This window comes from Cloeon dipterum, chromosome 2, assembly GCF_949628265.1.
Source record: "Cloeon dipterum chromosome 2, ieCloDipt1.1, whole genome shotgun sequence".
NCBI classification, from domain to species: domain Eukaryota; kingdom Metazoa; phylum Arthropoda; class Insecta; order Ephemeroptera; family Baetidae; genus Cloeon; species Cloeon dipterum.
This window is the reverse complement of record NC_088787.1, coordinates 12,712,471-12,728,381: the sequence shown is the minus strand read 5'-3', so window position 1 is coordinate 12,728,381 and position 15,911 is coordinate 12,712,471. Positions and strand designations below refer to the sequence as shown.

At 37.8% G+C, this 15,911-nt stretch overlaps 2 protein-coding genes across 3 annotated transcripts; one reads left to right on the top strand and one right to left on the bottom strand.

Annotated features, from left to right (window-relative positions):
* Window positions 1-7,353: 7,353 nt before the first annotated feature.
* On the bottom strand, window positions 7,354-14,083 carry IntS4 (integrator complex subunit 4). Its single transcript, XM_065481399.1, has 14 exons — window positions 13,920-14,083; window positions 12,971-13,444; window positions 12,740-12,913; window positions 12,093-12,232; window positions 11,834-12,035; window positions 11,602-11,776; window positions 10,794-10,999; window positions 10,617-10,739; window positions 10,424-10,559; window positions 9,545-9,924; window positions 9,329-9,429; window positions 9,002-9,166; window positions 8,788-8,944; window positions 7,354-8,487 (listed from the first exon to the last, which is right to left on the bottom strand). The coding sequence occupies exons 1-14, from the start codon at window positions 13,974-13,976 to the stop codon at window positions 8,032-8,034; spliced, it is 2,946 nt and encodes a 981-aa protein (XP_065337471.1). The 5' UTR covers window positions 13,977-14,083; the 3' UTR covers window positions 7,354-8,031.
* Window positions 14,084-14,171: 88 nt separating this feature from the next.
* Rbm13 (RNA-binding motif protein 13) lies at window positions 14,172-15,798 on the top strand. 2 transcript variants are annotated; one of them, XM_065481404.1, is made up of 9 exons: window positions 14,172-14,319; window positions 14,376-14,422; window positions 14,559-14,702; window positions 14,766-14,948; window positions 15,002-15,131; window positions 15,185-15,307; window positions 15,373-15,450; window positions 15,507-15,569; window positions 15,623-15,798. In XM_065481404.1, exons 1-9 carry the CDS (start codon window positions 14,302-14,304, stop codon window positions 15,728-15,730), a joined length of 894 nt encoding a protein of 297 aa, XP_065337476.1. In that variant the 5' UTR covers window positions 14,172-14,301; the 3' UTR covers window positions 15,731-15,798. The 2 variants fall into 2 exon arrangements, with proteins under 2 accessions (XP_065337476.1, XP_065337475.1); XM_065481403.1 differs by having other exon boundaries at window positions 15,185-15,310; window positions 15,370-15,450.
* Window positions 15,799-15,911: the final 113 nt, after the last annotated feature.

Here is a 15,911-nt window from a genome sequence, read left to right as displayed (position 1 = left end):
TTAAATGCTGCAGGCGGCATCAAGAAAATCGCAGAAAACGAAAAGAATAAATTAATTAAAAAATGTACTATCTTTATAAACTACCACGACTATCTCTGAGCACCTTGAGCACTGTAATAAAATCCCTTCAAAAAGGCATCAGATTTTTCTGTTAAAAATGGGAACAGCGTAGTAATTTTTTCAACCCGCTTCCCTGACGAAGACAACAGAGGAAAAAATTTGTGCCTCAGGAGCTGTGGTTGATAGGACCTCGGGGTGCTAACAATCTTTCTTTGCATGATCACTTTTAAGCCGTCTGTGGGGCTGACCACAATCGGACTGGCTTTTTCACTCAGGTCAATAAACGCTTCCGTGTCAGAAGTCTTGCGAATCACAAACTGAGAATCTCTAACCAGGAGCGTCGATTCTTCGTGACCCGAGTTGCAGTTAGTGGTCTTTATTATCACTCTTGGCCTCACAACCTTCCGCACGTCACTAAAAAACAGAAGGAGTCGAATTTTAATTATTTTTTCAACATATTTCTGTTGCAGTAAGCAGCCGTTGAAAGTTTTTGGAATCAAATAAGGTCGCATAATCAATAGAGACAAGATTTCCTAAGAATGGATTTGATTCGCGAATACTAATTAAATTTGTCAGTAATTTCGCTTATCTGATAATAAATAAAACCTAAGTTATCTTGGACCTTATTTGTTGGCAATTTACCAGTTAAATTTAATTTTTTATATATTTTATATTTACCACGATCTTTTGTGGATGTTGTATGGCTTGCAGCTGCAGGAGAAGGATTCGGGGAGCTGCACGAAGAGGCCTGTAATGGTCAACGGGGCGTCGCTGTTAAAGTTCAGCTCGAGAGGTTCCAGTAAGGGATCAGTGGACACGGGCCTCTTATTGTTTCTCCACTCAAAATACAGTTGCCCACTTGGAGGAATTCGCCTCTGAGCGATGGGGCACTGCCACGGGAAACACTCGCGCACGAATCGGCGACTCGCCTCATCGGTGTTGCCATTGGTGACGAGTTTATTGAATGCCCTTATCCCTTGCGATTTCAAGATCATGACGAATTGGCTCATGACCTCTGGCTTGCACAGGGTGAGGACGCGAAGGTGGGGCAGGGCAGCTCCGAGCCACTCCCTGTTGAGGTTACATGTCAATAATATACCGTTAAATCACTAAAATACTTTTTTTACAAAGTCCCTTTTTTAATATTTAATCAAAGATGAGTTTATATACTGAAATACTTTGTTGTCATTCTTTAATGAGATTGATATGTATATGTGCTCAATTTTTCAGTAAAGTGTACCCCATGAATATTTTAAACCACGTACATTAAAAAATGAAGACAAAAAAATTATATTGAAGGTTCTCAGAGACTTTAACGCCCGAAAAGGAGAGTGAAAAATAAATAATCTAGTTATATATACTTGTCTAAACTGTTGAACTTTGAAAGCTTCAGAGTCGCATCGACTAGGGCATCCTCGCTCGTGATGGTCAAGTTGGGCAGCTGCAAAAAGTAAACGAAGCTTGCCTTTGTGGCCTTTCTCAATTGATTGACTCTCAAGCAATCACGAGTGAACTTGCTAAGAACCTGCGAAGATAAAAATATTCATTATTTTTAAGGGTTGAATTTTAACTTAAATATTTTTCTCTCACCTTGTTACAAACGCTAGCTACTCTAGGTGCTTGGTTGGTATCATTTAAAATGGACCAGACGTTTGAAACTCTCACTAGTCTTTGGATTCTTTTTAGCAAAAAATCCAGAAAATTCTCCATTAGCGCGTAGTCTGCATCGAGCGCCATGTCTATCAGCTTTTGCAGATCAAGCTTTGCTTTTGCTAAGCCCGTTTTGGGATTTAAAGTGTAGCTGTGAAAAACAAAAAAGTTCAATGTTTTATTTTTAATTCTCATTGGAAAGAAGTGTAGCAAAATAACTCTTAATTCTTTTCTGCTGAGAAGAATTATTAGGGGTTTCTCACAAAATTTGATTAAATGTTGTAGGACGAAATGTAATCAAATTATAGTTAAGAAATATTCAAGCACTTTACCTTAAAAAATGGCTGAAAGTATCCGCATTGAGATATTTAATATGAATCTCACGTGTGGACCGGCGATCTGTCGTATTCTGTTTGGATTTAAAATCGATCGCTACATTGATTAAGCCACAATGTTGACGAAGCAAACTGCATTGTGACACGAAGAACTGAAATTGATAACATTTTTTAGGAATTAAAAAGTTAATGGAAATAAAGAATTTATATGTGCTGAGATGGCGGTATTGTTTAAGAAATAATAAATTAGAGTTCCATACCGGAATTCGGGTGGGACCAACGAGGAAAGTGCATTCATCACTGCCTTTTGCCATTTTTTAAATCTGAAAAATCAAAATATATTCATTAATAATAGTAATCAAGCGCCGATATTTTTATTTTTAATTTAATTAAGTTTTATAAAAATTAGTCACACTTTCAAAAATAAGAGCACAGAAAATAAAATTACGAAATAAATAAAAATTTCTCACAGTGAGATTTTGTTCGTTGTGAGGCAAATCAACAATAAAAGCGATTATTTCACAACAAGCTTTTTACAAGTGAGAAGGCAAAATCCAAAAATTATACGACTCATCCATAAATAGAAAACGACAGCACTGCAATAACAAATCGAGTGAAACTTTTTATACTTTGTTGTTTCCCTGTTGAAGTTTTCAGGTTTCCGAATAGCTTTTTATTTCCATTCAGCACTAACCGGCGAATATTACGCTTTCAGAAATAATCGGAACTTTGAATATTTCGGAATATTTACTTTAAATATTTCAGTAATTATTACGGTAAAAATGCGTACTGTTAAGGAAAAGAAATTAATAATTTATATGACTTTTTCTCTCTCGTGTCACACTGACCCGTGATTGCGCGAACAAGTTAATCATTTTCTGTACGGAAATTAGTGCACAACAATATATCATAGTCATCCCTTGAATGTATTGTCAAAAGCCGACAGAAAAAATCCAGGTCGCTCAGGAGAAATCGCCTGTTTATTTACAAAGGCGCTTGACCGTGAAAAATTGAGGCATTGAGGCAGAGCACGCACAACATGTTATTGTGTTCGGCCAGGGTTGATTGCCAAGGGGAGGAAGCGAGGTGTCTCTTCATAGGTTTTCACTGGCGTACAGCTCAAATAGGTTTTTTTACAAAGTAAAAATTTATTTAGAGCAATAATATGTAAACCAAATGTTTAAAAATTTTACTTAAAAAAGTAAGGAAACAATTTTTTTTAGTTTTTAAAAGTAGCTTTTGGTTTACTTAATATTGCTCTAAATAAATTTTTACTTTGTAAAAAAAACCTATTTGAGCTGTACGCCAGTGAAAACCTATGAAGAGACACCTCGCTTCCTCCCCGTCGCAATCAACCCTGGCCGAACACAATAACATGTTGTGCGTGCTCTGCCTCAATGCCTCAATTTTTCACGGTCAAGCTCCTTTGTAAATAAACAGGCGATTTCTCCTGAGCGACCTGGATTTTTTCTGTCGGCTTTTGACAATACATTCAAGGGATGACTATGATGTATTGTTGTGCACCAATTTCCGTACAGGAAATGATTAACTTGTTCGCGCAATCACGGGTCAGTGTGACACGAGAGAGAAAAAGTCATATAAATTGTTAATTTCTTTTCCTTAACAGTACGCATTTTTACCGTAATAATCACTGAAATATTTAAATTAAATATCCCGAAATATTCAAATTTCCGATTATTTCTGAAAGCGTAATATTCGCCGGTTAGTGCTGATTGGAAATAAAAAGCTATTCGGAAACCTGAAAACTTCCAACAGGGAAACAACAAAGTATAAAAAGTTTCACTCGATTTTTTATTGCAGTGCTGTCGTTTTCTATTTATGGATGAGTCGTATAATTTTTGGAATTTGCCTTCTCACTTGTGAAAAGCTTGTTGTGAAATAATCGCTTTTATTGTTGATTTGCCTCACAACGAACAAAATCTCACTGTGAGGAATTCCATCGTCCCTTGCAAACTGTTTTGTGCATGGTGAGAGCGGAGAGAAAAAAAGGTCACACATGCAGTGGGTTATGAAACTATACTCTCGGCCTGAACTGCCTGCAGATCCGAGGCGCGACGTGCGGCGCGCGGCGCGCGGACACAGCCGCCATATACTACATCGGGCCCAATTCTTACTGCCGGGCAGGACCGTACCCTATATATAGTGACACAAACTGGACCCACTAGCACCCGATTTTTTTTTTAACTCGTCTCATTGCTTGAGCGCGCCCGTCCGAGGTGTCAAAAAAATTCAATGCATTTTAATATCGGCTGTATTTAAATTGTATTTTAAAATGAACATATTATACTATCTGCAAAAAAGAAAAAATCCGCACTGTAGAGGAAAATTGACCACTCCAACCGTAAATTACCTCTATAGTGCAGATTTTTTTCTTTTAAATTGTCATTTGCTGCATCAATTTTTTTTTTTAAAATCTCTTTCACAATTTTTTGAGTCGAGGTCGTTAGCTATAATATGAGAAAACTTATTGAAAACTGAGGTTCAAACATTAGCTGCAAGAAAATGGTTAAAATAGAAATAACACGCTTTTTACAACTGCGCTGCATTTTTTCAAAATGCGGGTTTTTCGCAACCCTGTTTTTCCCCAATGCGCCCGTGTGACTGGGTAGCCCTTTTCGCTCTCTGATTGAACAAAATGTGTAATAAGCTGGCAATGCATTGGAATTTCTGTTCTGAGAGCTTTATGAGAATGAGGCTTGAGTTCTTTTCTGGTTGAAGCTGAAGCACGATCGGGTTTTTTTAAAATACCCGCACCGGGTAGACTAAATCCGATGCCCGCCCAACCCGGCCCGATGAGAAAATAAATTACCCGGTACCGGGTTTACCATAACATTTTCGGGTACCGCAAAAAATACCCGGCCCGGCGAACGCACTAGCCCCAAGAACCACCAATTTATTTATAAAATTAACAAAATTACCCTTTCTTTTTAAAATTTGTTTGTTTGAATACAAGCAAACTATACTAGCGTGAATAAATAATTCAATATCAGGAAATTAGAGTTGAAGCTAGCTGTTAAAAATGCGATGCAGAAAAACAAATGATCCGGTATTTAATTGTTCAAATGCGAAAGAAATTGTTCTAGTACGCAGAAATCGCAAAATTTGAGCTAACCTGAATTTTTGCTGGAGCTGTGTAGAGAGGAGATTGGATAGAATCAACACGTGCTTTTGGAGGAACGTCCGCGAGGGAGACGATTTTCACTCACAAGGGTGTAAAGCAATAATAAAGAGAACCGAAAAGGCATATTCTATTTATAGCACGGTGAGAGGAGAGAAAAAAGAGCAACTTGACAAAGGTTGCATCCCCTGGTGGGAGACAGGGTAGTTGAAATGTTTTTTTCACATAAATTTTTACATGAGAGGAAATGCAATCGATTAAATTTATTTTAAATATTTTCAATTGCAAAACGCGCCGTGTTCTGTTTTATTTTTTAATTATATTCGAATATAAGAACATTTTATGGAATGAACCTTATAAAAAAGATGCGATAAAATTCGGGTTTTAGTCAATTAATTTCTCATAAATCATAACTGAATTTTATTTTTGAATTCTATATATATGAGATGAAAAAAATTAAAATAAATAATCATGTGGGACGTGGGACACACCATAATATGCAAAAATCGGATCAGATTTCTTTATTCCATACCTTAAATATTAAAGTTTTATTGACAAAAAAGAACAAAAAATAACTCGCAAAACAGCAGCTATTTCGATTCGTCGTCAGCAGGATTCGCTAATTTTGCAATGAGCAAAAATGCACCACTGCGGTTGTATGCCCAAAAAACAGCTTGAAAAAACACCAGTTTTGGGTTTTTCCGAATTTAACCCTGAAGGTGTCACATTTTGCGCCTAACGAGTCAGAAATTTTGGAAAGTATGATGACGAAGTGATAAAATTATTGCGAGGTATTTGTTCATAAACCGATTTAATAACATCAGTAGTTTTTAGCTCTTCCGTTTTCTAATTTTCCCATTTAACATTTTGTGAATATTGAAATTATGACATGATGAGAATAAACAAGAATAACAATAATTCACAACATTCATGATGAATAAAAAGAAAGAAAGATAATTAATTATTTGTTGTGTACAACATCAGATAAAACTGAAAAGCATAAATAAGTGCAAGGAAATCAACGAAAACTGCTGGTAAGGAATTTTACCCTTAAATTATTGAGAGCCAGGAAAAAGGACGCGTCCAAGTTTTTATATAGAGGGGACAAGATTTTTCACGCATGCTGGGAGGTATGCGAAGTTTCAAAACAAGAGCAGGAATTCCACATGGATTGATGTACTCCCGGCCCCATAAAATATTTGAGCAGGTGTAGTGCATTCTCATATAGGTGGTAAACAGCTTTGAAGCAGCTTCCAACACTGTGATTCCATTGTTGCATCGAAATCGACCATATTGACCATAATATATATAATGGTCAAATACGCGTGAAAGAGGGTTGAGCACGCACAAGTGCGGAAGCTGAACACAATGAGCTACACAGATAAAAGCACAACACAAACGTCTGTTTTTGAATGTATTTCAGGGAAGGAATTCCCTCTTTTGTCAGGTGGATTCAATGTGCTGTGAATTTTTCTCCTGAAGGCAGACAAAAGGACGGCCCTCTTCCTTTGAGGTCACTGAAAAGAGGAAGGACATTTTCATTGTATAAAAACTGACATTGATCGAGCAGTGAGCAGTCGCACTATTGAAAGATCGGTAGGCTACTGTGGGTTTTTGGGAGAAATATACACGTGTAATAATAATTGGAAAATAATGTTTTAGAGCACAAAATTGAAGCTGATACAATTTTATCAGCTCAAGTTTTTATATTTTATCTTTCGTATTTATAGAAATTTTTAGCCCTTTAAGCATATTAAATCCTGATTTGTTTAATAGCGATGATATAGATCAGAGTGCATTTTGCTAGATTTAATAGAGCTACCAACAAGATCTCAGGGTGTTTGGGATTGTCTCTGCATGGGACTGTTTTTGAAAATTTTACAGGCAGAGGGATTTACAGGTTTTTTAGTACCAGAATTCAGCCTGGAGCTTAATCTACTTGTAAATATGGTAGTGGAAAATCTCCAGGTGTTAACATAGACCCTCTGGCATTCCTATATGATTTAAAACTAATATCTTCTAGCGAATTTAATCAGCAATTTGCTGTTAACTCTTTCCTAATTTTTATTGAAGGTTATTATAAGTACTATAATCGTAAGCGAAATTTTTCTGTAAAGCTATTCAAGTTTCAATTTGCGAGATAACAAAATATACTTAAAAATAGTTTTTTTGATTCATAATACGATTTATTTCTCTAGATTACATAATATACATACACTTGAATAATCTAATTAAGAGAAAAACAGCTTTCCTTTTTTTTTTGCTCTTTTATCCCCGTCCGAGGACCGGGAAGGGCGCGCACTGCACTAGCACGAATGCTGAAACCCGGGTCCCGATAACACCGCGAACGGATAACATGGGCGCACCAGGCCGCACAGGGACCCAGCCTACTCAAGGGCCACTTGCCTCCGCACCGAGGACTGCTGTTTGAAACGCTAGACATTGTTTACTATAGCTTTATTTTAACCAAATTATTTATACTCAATTCACCAGTTGCGACTACCCCTAGTGTCTGCAACGGTCATTAGATGGCGCCAGCAGTTACATCAGATTTTAATGGACATCCGCTACGATTTAAGACTCAATCCTGCTGCTGTGAATTCTGCCAAAAGCAGAAATCGCTGTAGAAACGACGGAAAAAATTTTAAGTTCCACAAAAATGTTTTTACATTTCTGCAGCGTTTGGCCGAACCGATTTTGGTTTTCAGCACATCACATGATAAAGGGCTGATAAATGCTGAAAGAATAAACATCAAATAATGCACAGCAGAAGGATTAAGTATAAAATCGCAACGGAAGTGCTTTAAAGTAGGAAGTATACTCTCAAGTCTTTCACAAAATGTTGAATTAAAATCCCTTTTTGACTTGTTTAGGAGATATTCTGATTGTGACAGGCTTGCAGAGCTCAAGCACGCACAGAGAATCATCCCCTCGACGTCCTAAACTCGCTTCTGGGGCTGAAAAATCCAGCACCAGAGATAGGTTGACCGGGCAGGAGTCCGTCCAAATTCCGTGCGAGAGCAAAACGGTCGTGCGCAGCCTGTAGTTTTGGCCGACCTCCTCGCCATTGTAGTTGCTTTCGAGCGGCTTGACCACGTCACTCAGCCGCAGGTCGGACCTGCATGGCATCATCAGCTGGCTAGACTGATCAGGGTACTTGACCATCACCCTCAGGGCTGACACGTTGGCCAAATTGTACAGTTCAGCGTCCAGAGACACGCCCAACACCAGGTTGGCCGTGAAGGACAAAGCTGTTTCTGTCTCACCTTTGGGCTCCAAAATCAGGGCTGAGCACATTTGCAACTGGAACAACGAGAAAATATAAGAATTGAACGTTTTTTAAGGTGTTAAATGGGAAAATGAAATGTACCATTTTGTCTAGAGATTTGATTTTTCTAATCAACGTCTTACAAAGTTACGCTTCTAGTTCAGACTTAAATCCAATAATTCCTTTGCAGGTAAAATTTAAATATTCAACATAAAATTTGATAGAAATTTGAGAGTACCTCTTGTTAAATAAAATTTACAGAGAAGAAAAATAACCCTTTTCCCCAGAAAGAAAATTACAAAGAGGAACCATCAGGTTTGAAGTTGATAGCTCACCATTTTTTCAGGTCTTGGCAGTGGTCCAGTTTGAACCGGCGTCAGCGGCAACAAGACTCTCGCCACCGCACCAGGCTTTGGGTCTTCCATGATGGCAAGGTCGCGGATCAGGGCGGCCATGAATGGCTCCATTGGCTGCATCTTCTTTCCAAGGAAACTACAAATCAAAAGCATGAAAACAATCGTCTGATTTTGATGAAAAATAAAAACATACATCTGTACGTCTTCCACTTCAGCGAGGAAATGTTCGCACTGGGCCAGAGCAGAGGCGTTCGAACCCCTGACGGTGAAGACCAATTGCAGCGCCAACGCTCGCAGTTTGATTTGCCTCACGGAGCTCAATGTGGCGCCACTGTGACCCACAAAGACATGCTGCAACCTGAAACAAAGGTCGTTACTTAAATATTGTAGAAGTTTAAGGCGGCGGCTGGCGGGACTGGCTTAACCCAATTTTTTGCCTGGCGGCGGCAATATTTTAAACGTCAAATTTGATACATTTTTTCTCCTGCACTTTTGCAATCAGCTCTGACTCAAGATTTACCTTAAACAAGTTTGAAGAAGCTCGGATATTTGCACTTTGACAATTTTACCATCTTCAGATCCCAAAGCATGAGGATGGGCCCACAACTTGTTGGCTAAAATCTGGAAAAATTTGAAACAATATTATATTTAAAAAATGTTAGAATTATTACTATTTTTTGTTTTAATTTTTGGATTCTGTCACAACGATTTTAAACTGTCAATATTTTATTACTACCTTATTAAGCAGTTGGTGAGCCTTGATGAGCATGGACATGAAATGAAAAGCCCCGCTCAAGCCTTCATCCATTTCAGCAATGCGCGCTAGAGTCTCGTGCGCAGTCTGCAACAGCTCGGCCCTCATTTTCACGTTGTGAGCGCACTCGAGCCGCTCAAGCAGAGCGTCCATGAAGTTGGTGGTGTGCGTCACCGCGGCGGATAGCTCCTGGTTGCTGTGTCGTCCGATGCTGGCCTCCATCTGCAGTTTCAGGTGGGGAACCAGGTTCGGCATTGTGTCACGCAAGTAACTGTAGTGCCGCAGAGTGTGCTCCTCGAACAGCTGCAGCATGTTGGGACACTTCTGTGCGGCGTTGAAAACCAGGATTAAGATGCACGCGTCTAAATTGTACATTGAGTAAATCATTATTCGATATTTATTTGGGTAAAAAAATACTGAAGAAAACACAAAATGTAAAGAGCTTTACAGGTAAACAATTCAAATTTTGCATTGATGACTGTAGCAAAGAAGAAATCTCTACAGTGGGAAATAATAAGTATCAAAGAACAGTTTAATTTCAGATTTTGCCAAATTTTGCAATAAATCGTGATTTTACAGTAGGGAGAAAGTGCTTCATCAGCAAGCAAACTTTGGAGTCGGTTTTCTTGAAAAATTCAAACGGAATCCTTGGAAATTCTTAGCTAATCCCTCATTTTTAGATGGTATTTCAAACATAGGTATAGAGGATTTATCTCAAATTTTACTTTAATCTGGCGTTTTACTACTAGGCAGCCAGCACAATTTTTAAGATATTAGAACAAGCAAAATATATCTATAGTTGGAACAAGATTTTCTTTTCCGATCTTAAAAAAAATCACAAAATCAATAAAGGATAGATACATTCTGCTTTTTCAACATCAGGCTCCGGAAGGTCCATGAAAGGATGAATTGAAAGCAGGGATGGTACAAGCTGAAGGGTCAAGTATGGATGAGATGAACCAAGTTTTTGAAGACACTGCCATGTGGATCTTTTATCCTGCAAATTACAAAAATTATAATTAGCTTCTCTCCGGGCAAAGGATTCGAATTTTACCTCTGGATATTTATTCAGGTTTACAAGCAAATTGTCGACGCACATCTGCAAGCAACCTTTAGTCGAAAGTTTGCATGTGGCCAACATTTTGTGCAGTCCTTCTCTGACGTCAATGGAAAAGTCCTGCCCAAATAATGTTTAGAAACCATTTTCAGAATTGCTCATTAAAAAAAGAACCTCCAAAGCTCCAAGAATTGTCTCAAGCTGATCTTCCCTCAAAACAATAACGCTGCTGATTCTGGTGAGACTGTCGATTGCCTTCAGACGAACTTCCTCAATCTCGTCGTTGAACATATCGACCAAGAAGTCCAGCGCCATCATTGAAAAGCTGTAGTTGTTCATGGAGAGCGAGCAGATTGCATCGACGGAGGCGCTTCTGACCTCTGTAACATAAAACTCCAACATGGCAATCAAAAACAAAAGAGACTAAAAATTGTGAAACATATCCTGCAAGATGGGAAAAGAATCTAATTGAAAATCTACGGATTATTAATTAGAAATATAGAAAAAAACAGCTGCATTGATATTCAACTGGAAAACGATTAAAATATTCATGAATCTATTAGCCAAACGGTGATTTTCTTCAGTGAAACAAACACAGTCGGGTGTTGTATTCTTTTAAGGGGAACAGGTTCATTAAAGCAAAATAAAATCGAAATTATAATACCATATCAATATAATCCAATTTTAAAAGAAAAATAAATAAAAAAAGGTAAAATTCAACAAATTTATCATGTTTTATCACTGGGTTTGTGTGAACCACGTTTTGATTTGACGACTTTGGCAAAATTTTTATATTTAAAATGGCCGAAAACTTCAAAATGTATTTAAAAATACAGTATTGGCTGAAATTAGGTTTGAAGACACCGCTAAATGAGAAAACTCGATCAGTGGGTCGATTTTGTCGGACTGTAAAAGGAAAGGTGATTTTTCTTATGCTACAAAATTTTGATGATTTAACCAAATTTTCAAAATATATATTTACCCATGAATTCATCCTCCAATCCATGCACAAAAGCCCCGCAGGCGCCGATATTGATCAGACTGACTGTGTCAGCGTCAACTACTTCCCTGGGGGCATCATCGGCCCATTTCTTTCCAGAGGCCCACTCTCCTGAAGTCACAGATTCCCATTGTCTTTCGTGGGCAGATCGCTTTTTCTGGAGAATAAAAGAAAATAAAGACGCCTTTACACAATTATCCTTTTTTATACTCACTCTCATGTTTGACATGAGCTTTTTGTCCAAAGTCTGCATCAAAAACTTGGACCTGACTAAATTGCCGCTGAACTTGCCAAGGAGGTTGGCTGCCATCACCCTGACATTCATGGACAAGTCATTCATGCAACTGCTGAGCCTTCCAAAGGCATCGTCAGCCAGTCGGATTTCCTGGTCGCTTGTGCCGGCCAGATTCAGAATGCTGAATTTAAAAATTTAATCTCTGCTCACGCTAAAATTTCGTGGTTATTTTCCTTACTTGTCAGGGTAAGTGGAGGCCAGTATCCAGATCAGGTTCATAGCGTTTTTTCGCACAATTTCGTAGTCGTCCTTTAAAGCGTTGCAAAGCTCCTCGTACAAACTGGGATCGATTTTCAAACCTCTCTCGTGCAGAATGATCTAGAAAATCCAGGGTTCGGTGAAAAGCCAGACAATTGACTAGTTTGTTTAATTAAATTTCAATTTACAAGCTTTGTAACCAACGTAAATATCCTAATTTATCTTGAAGATTTAATTAACATCTTACGATTTCTTCCACATGCGAACAAATTTAAATTCTAGATCATACATGTTAAGAATTACGTATTTCAGGATTTAAAACAGTATTTTCTTGTCCAGACATAATTTAAAAAATCAATAGTATTAAAAATATTAAATTTGCATAGTTTCAGAGCACCTTGTGTACTACCATGCTAAGAGTCAAAATAAATAATTTTAATTTGAATCACCTCTTATCTCAAGACTTGCAATTAATGTTTGGTCATTTAAAAGTATAGGTCATCGCCGTTTAAAATTTAATTTTGAAAAAATGGCTGCTCAAAAATCCTTATTGATAATTGGGCGAGCCCTGGAAATTGCCACCCAATTAAATAATTTCATTCCAAATTTTTGTGTAACGTTTCGTACCATTGAATTGAAGGCAGAACTTCTGACCCTGGGCTCCTGGTAATTGGTATAGGAAGAAATGAACTTCAGCATCGCCAGTGAAGATTCCTTGAAATTCGGACCATCGATGGGCAGCAAAATACCAATAACCTCCAAACATTTGCATTTAACTGTATGACTGGTATCACACAAATACTGAAACAGAGAAAATTAGAACCAAATCACCAAAAAATATTGTTTCAAGCAAATAACCTGCTTGGCAAGCGCAACTAGTCTCTGGTGTCCGACCGAGTTAGACGGAAGCATGCATCCTAACTTGAGAAGAGAATCCAGCCCTTGCGTAATGACCTTGTGAGACTCCTCTTGCTTCAGGAGACCCACGATTTCATCCATTACGTTCTGCGGCTCTTGACCAGGCAGGCAGCCTATCGATCCCATGATGCTTAGGATTTTCGCTCGAATGGTAGATTCGTTTTCAGTGGTGAAATGTTCGGCCAGTCGACGAACGCTTTCATTGAGGTCATCTTGTTGGTGAACCGTGTTCTCGTCCTGATCAGCTAGGGCGTCAGAAATCCGCAGCAACAGCGTCATGACGTGATATGAGTCATTGCTAGCACGGCTCTTGTCCAGAAGGTTTGCGTATCCATTGATGGAGGCGCTGGAACATCCACTCTGCGATCTTTTCAGGAAGCGAATCCTCTTCTGAGGCTTTATACCTGGCTCTTCCTGCAAGAAGAATAAAATTTAATTTAAATTTCACATTTTGCTAAAAAAAAAATCGAAATATCGAACGGTTTGTCGGGTTTGTCAACGATTTTTCGCTTGATTTTGATCCCTATCGTCATAATATCATATGTATAATTATAATAAATCCAATAATGTGCGAATTATGAGGAAAATTCCCTAAATTGTAAAATAAATCATGATTTCCAATAAAGAGGTAGTTCTCACAGCTCGACTAGCATGCAAATTTTGAAGCCGATTTTATCTAAAATTTAAACGGCAATCTGGGAACTTTGTATCTTTTCCCTACTTTTAAGATAGTATTTCAAGAAGAGGTAAAAAGGATTTTTCACAAATTTTCCGTAAGGCTTTACTTTTAAGGTTTTAAGTGTCATGTACATGATATCTATTCTATTGGATGTAATAGCTGCAGCAATAATATGTACTTCACAATGTATGATATGTGTACATATCGTACCTTGACAATTATGTTACTGTACTCTGCCAGGGCACGCTTCTTTAGAACAGCAGCCATCTTGGAGAACTTCGTCGATTTACTTTTAGTACGAAGATTTTAATTATATGTATGTATCTTACTTAGTGGTCTGGATTAGAACTTAAACTGATCAAGAGCAGAAAACAAAACAAAATTTATCCGCATGACAACAAAGACGGAGTGTGAATGGGGCGTTTCCTCCCAAACACCAAACAGGCGGTCTCGTCGACTCACGCGCCATCTGTAAGGGTGTTTATATCCAGAGCTTTCGTTTTTAACACACGTGTGGAATCTCTGTTTGGATATTACAATTTTGGCTTAATTTTGATTTTTCTGCAATTCAGACGGATAAATCCAATCCAAGATGCAAAATAACGATGATGTAAGTTTTTATACATGGTCTGCTATAAAATTTTAAATCTTACTAATGTTTTGCAGATCGTGTGGAGCATCATAAACAAATCATTTTGTTCATTTAAAGTCAAGTAAGTTTCCTTTTCTATAAATTAACCAATTCTGTTATTTGTATTTAGTTGTTTATTCAAATAAAATCATTTTATGGCATATTGTGCGAATATATTATGTAGTAACATATTTATTGATAATCTGATTAAATTGCAGCACAAAAACCCAAAAATTCTGCCGCCATGAGTACAACTTGACAGGTCTGTGCGGCCGGTACTCCTGTCCACTAGCCAATAGCCAGTATGCTACTATTAGAGAAGAAAAGGGCATAATTTATCTCTACATGAGGACAGCTGAGAGGTATAAATTTAATACAAGCGAAAATAAGCTGAGGTATCTAATTCATTTTTAATTAAATTTCAGGACGGCCTTCCCTAACAAATCATGGGAAAAGGTGAAGCTCTCTAGGAATTTTGAAAAAGCTCTCCAACAAATCAATGAGAATTTACTGTACTGGCCCAACTATTTGAAACAGAAGTGCAAGCAGAGGATGCTCAAGATCACTCAGTACCTCATTCGCATGAGGAAACTCACGCTGAGAAGACAGTATGGATATTTTTGTAACTTAGAGGACTAATTTGCTCAAAATCTTAAATCAGGAAAAAGCTGGTGCCTCTTCAAAGAAAAATCGAGCGCCGTGAAAACAGGAGAGAAGAGAAAGCTCTCATTGCTGCCAGAATTGACACAGCCATCGAGAAGCAACTTGTCGAGAGACTAAAAAAAGGAGTGGTTAGATTGAAATTTTTAAATGAAAGGAGAAGTCCCTAAGTTTGTTTTAATAGTATGGAGATATTTACAACTTCCCTCAAGTTGCCTTCACCAAAGCTCTGGCGAGTGAAGAAGTGCAGGAGGAGAGTGATGATGAAAGAGAGGAGGAATACAATGAAGGAGGAAGAGAAGAGGAAGAGGCAAATAATAATCTGCTTTATTTGAACTGTGAATTTTAAAATTGTAATATTTGACACAGGAAATGGAGGAAGAAACCAGAGCTGCTTTGGAGGACGCGACTGAATATGTGGAGGCTGAAAGTGATGATGAAGATATGGAGGTTGGAAATAAATTCAATGTTTTCGTCCAGAAATTAATAATGTTTTTAACTTTTAGTCTGACGAGGAGCACGAATTCACTGATGAAGGGCCAGAAGAGAGTGAAGTTGAAGATATTGAGGTACTTCTATTTAATTATCTGCACTTACAAAATTTTAAAATTTGTTTTTAAAGGATATGGCCCGCCCGTCCACAAGCAAGGGAAAGAAGAGCAAGGTATCTGTCGAATACGAATTGGAAGAGGCTCTCCCTGAGAAGACAAAGGTTAAGAACCGAGTATAGATTGTGTGGATACGAATATGATTTTCATGTATGAATCGTGTGGATGATCAAACTTGCTTTGTTGTAAATTTGCGAAATTTTCTTTATCATTGCATTCCCTATTATTTTGTTGCTACAAGAGATGTGAATAGTAGCCTAAAAAAATACCAATGCGCAAGAACACCATTTTCCCTAAAAAAAT